Genomic DNA, 4,085 nt, shown 5'->3' with positions numbered 1-4,085 from the left:
GGGGCGGTAGAAATACTTCTGGGAAGAGAAGGTGGTGGTAGCATTAATAGTGAGTGTGGATGCACCAAAAACCATTCGCTCTCCTCTTGACTCGGCCTCTGACTAACACCTTTGCCAAGGGACTCGTGACCGCACACATTGTATCTGTGAGGCGGGAGTTATCTGCCTACCATTCATGGTGTAAAACTGTGATCACAGTGCCATAGTGAGTGTGGCTAAGTGTAATGATTGCACGTGTGTGTGAAATGTTATTGGTGCAGTGAGCGCACTGGTTGTGAGTTGAAATGGAATGGTTGAAAATTGTTACTTGTGATTGATAATACTTAAGTAGAATATGGCAGAAAATATATGGAATAAGCAAGGTGAAACTCTATGTTTGTTTATGTGTGCGTGATAGTGTAGAGTACTTACCTTTTACATTTATTTTTTAGGTGATCAAGATGATCAGCACCGAGGTCAGTGAAGGAATGAATGATATTGCCATACGACTTAAATTATTTATTTTGAAAATACAATGTAATTGAATTGATCCTGTAACATTGATATGAACTTGTAGTCCTTTATTATTTTGAAATACTTGGATGAAACTATGTGTTGAGAAATTATATTTAAATAAAAATTTTATTATTTATATTTTATAAAATTTATTATTTTGAAATTAAATTTAAGGTGTTACACAGGACCATTTTACTACAGCGAGAACGTCCCTACAGCATATACTCAACCTATTTTATCAATCAATCCAAACCAAACACAAGCAAACATTCTCAATACAGAATCAACATTTACACCCATACTCATATTCACATATTTATACACGTTCACGTCATCACATATATCCACATCATCATATACATCAAATATACATTCAAATAGAACTCCACAATTTATATTAATATATAAAATATCATTACAAAATTTGAGGCATTACACAAGTTATGGAATAAATTATTAGTATTGTTATCTACATAGTTATATCATGATAAAAAAAAATTTAAACTATTCTTTTACTAAGAGTCATTGTAGTCCTTTGTCATGTTGTTCCATTAAAACCAAAGATGTCTTTTTAATATACAATGACAACTGATATGAAGCATTTTGTGTATCTTCTTTATTTGTAGACAACTTCTTAATATATTTATATATGTCTTTCATTACTTAATATTATTTCAATTTTTGTATTGTCATAAAAAATTTGAGGATTAAGATAAATAATATGCAACCTACAATAAATAATAAAACTAACATTCTTATTTTCTATAATTATAACAAAAATATATTTATATTTATGTTCAATTTTTTATGCATCTTGAATACTTTCTTAATCCTTATCAATTGTTTGATATAAGTAACACATTGCATGTTTTTCTCGTTATCAACAAGTTTAAGAACTTGTACAAAAAGTTTCATAACCTTAAGAGTATAAACAATATTACTCTAAAAAGAAGGTATAAACACATTGTTTATTGTCTTTTTTCTTTTAATTTTTTTGGTCAAGTAAATATTTTTTATTTTTATATATATATTCTTTATAAAATAAAAAAATTTTATGACAAATCTTGTCACTCTATTTAAAATTTATAAAATTAATTTCTCTATTCTCTTAATTCTGATTAGTTTTCTAATATTAAGACTAATTTTAAATATTTTAAATTTATTAAAATTATTTTTAATAACTAAAGAGTGTTACTTATATTTATATATATATATATATATATATATATAATATAATAGATTTGTTAAATGTCAACAACATAAAGCAAGATTGACTCACTTATACCAGTGAGCCAGGAAGAAGCTCTTGGGGCCCACACTGTACATGCAAGTAGGAGCTCTTGGGCCCACATTGTACAACCATGGGGGAGCTCTTGGGCCCACATTGCTCATGCAAGAGGAAGCTCCGGGCCCACATTGTACATGCAAGAGGAAGCTCTTGGGCCCACATTGTACATGCAAGCAGACATATGGCTTGGTCAAATAAAGCTTTAAAAGAGACGCAAAGGAAGTAATGTGCCACCTCAGCCTTTTGTGTTGTTCCAGCCATGCAATTGCTTTTGTTCTTTCCCTGATGAATTTGTAGATATCCTTCCACATATGACGACAATTCCTATGTTAAGCTTACAACGTGGTACTATATTTTTTGATTTTCGGAAAAGTGGTTCACAGAATTCATTATCCACACTTCCTCTTCAAAATCACCTCATTTTCTCTATATATACCTAACACCAATAGCAATCACTGACTCACAAATATCCATCATGGCTTCTGCTGCTACCATTTCGCCATCAGAAGCAGAACCACCAAAGGTTCATGCATCCGATATTCCAAGCATCAAAGCCTTTGCTGAATCAAGCGTAGCCTCTCTCATCCCTTCTACTTTCCACTCTATCATAGATCCTCATGATGATGTTGCAAAAGAGCTTGAAGCTTTCATCCCAGTCATTGACTTGTCTCTCCTCACTTCACATGACCCTGAAATCCATGCCAAAGCGGTGCATCAACTCGGCAAGGCATGTGAGGAGTGGAGTTTCTTCATTGTAAGTATCTGTTTCAAAATCTTTTTCTTCCATAGAGAAGTACTATCTATACATAATAAAATTTACTCACTCATTAGTTTCTCAGCTCATAAATCATGGGATTCCCGAGAAAATGATGGAAGAGGTGATGAACAAGTCTATCGAGTTTCATGATTTGCCTGTGGAGGAAAAGGAGGAGTTTAGAGACAAAGGGCCACTCGCAGCCATTAGGCACGGCACCAGCTTCTGGCCTCAATCAGAGAAGGTTCATTTTTGGAGAGATTATCTCAAGGTCTTCACACATCCTGAATTCAACTTCCCCCACAAACCACCAGGTTACAGGTAAGTAAATACTAATACCCCACAAACCAAAACATGCACCACTGTTTCATGGCCTTACAATTTTAAATTCTACAGGGAGATTGTATTTGATTATGGCCAGAAAATCAGAGCTGTGGCATGGAAATTGCTTGAAGGAATATCAGAGAGCTTGGGATTAGAATCCAACTCCTTAATTGAGTCAACAGGTTTTGAGTCTGGCATACAGATTTGTGCTGTGAACATGTATCCAGCATGTCCACAGCCACACCTTTCACTTGGGATGCCTTCACATTCCGATATAGGCTTAATGAACTTCTTGATGGAGAATGGAATTGGAGGGCTTCAGATCAAGCATGATGGCAAGTGGGTCAACGTCAACCCTCCTCCAAACTCCCTAGCTGTCATACTAGGCGATCAACTTGAGGTCACTCGCTTTTTTTTTTCTCTTCAAATTCTTGTACGTATTGGAGTCTAAGGTTCAAGTTTTGGATCTCATGCAACCACTGTTTGTTTCTTTTGTATTAGATTGTGACTAATGGGAAGTATCCTAGTGTCATACACCGAGCAATTCTCAACAACACAAACAATAGGGTGAGTGTTGTGCTGGCGAATGGACCCGCGCTAGAAAAGGAAATTGGGCCACCGCGGAAGCTATTGGAGAAAGAAAAGCCATTGTTCAAAAGTATCACGTTCAAGGACTATTTCCAATTTCAGCAGAAGTCACGTTTAAGTGATAAATATGCTTTGGACGTGATTGGCCTTAATACTTAACAATGATGTTCTATCTATGTGAGCTAGTCCTTTGATCTGGATGGTTGGGAAACTATACCCCCATTTTAAGTATATAAATAATGCTGTGAGTTTGTATGATGCGATAAGTAATGTCAAGTATTTGGTGTGTTTATTGTTGTTTATATGGGATACAATTACCTTTCATCCTGGTAACCGCTAGTGTTTCTAAATTCAAAATGTTAAAAAATAAAAACAAATAGTACAGAAAGATTTCTTACCAAATTTCAGGGACTGATGTGTATGGATTTTAGCGAAAATGAGCATTTCATTCTCACTCGTCATGAATAGTTCCCAGAAATGTATAAAGAAAATACCTTTTGGAAAATGATTTAAATAATGTAAAAAAATAGTTTATCTGTTTAATGTAATTTTTATCATAATCACTCATATCAGGAGTGATATTATTTAAAAATATTAAAAAACCAGAAGTTAATATGTCCTAAAAGAAAAGAAAGT

General features: G+C 34.0%; 1 protein-coding gene across 1 annotated transcript; it reads left to right on the top strand.

The window, feature by feature from the left end:
- Positions 1-2,250: 2,250 nt before the first annotated feature.
- Positions 2,251-3,748, top strand: LOC113872646 (flavanone 3-dioxygenase 2-like). The gene is made up of 4 exons (XM_027510355.1): positions 2,251-2,537; positions 2,623-2,858; positions 2,934-3,261; positions 3,363-3,748. Exons 1-4 carry the CDS (start codon positions 2,259-2,261, stop codon positions 3,606-3,608), a joined length of 1,089 nt encoding a protein of 362 aa, XP_027366156.1. The 5' UTR covers positions 2,251-2,258; the 3' UTR covers positions 3,609-3,748.
- Positions 3,749-4,085: the final 337 nt, after the last annotated feature.

The sequence above is a fragment of the Abrus precatorius genome, unplaced genomic scaffold, assembly GCF_003935025.1.
Source record: "Abrus precatorius isolate BTA unplaced genomic scaffold, Abrus_2018 Scaffold10, whole genome shotgun sequence".
NCBI lineage: Eukaryota > Viridiplantae > Streptophyta > Magnoliopsida > Fabales > Fabaceae > Abrus > Abrus precatorius.
Note: the sequence above shows the minus strand (reverse complement) of the source record. Positions and strands in the feature narration are given on the sequence as shown.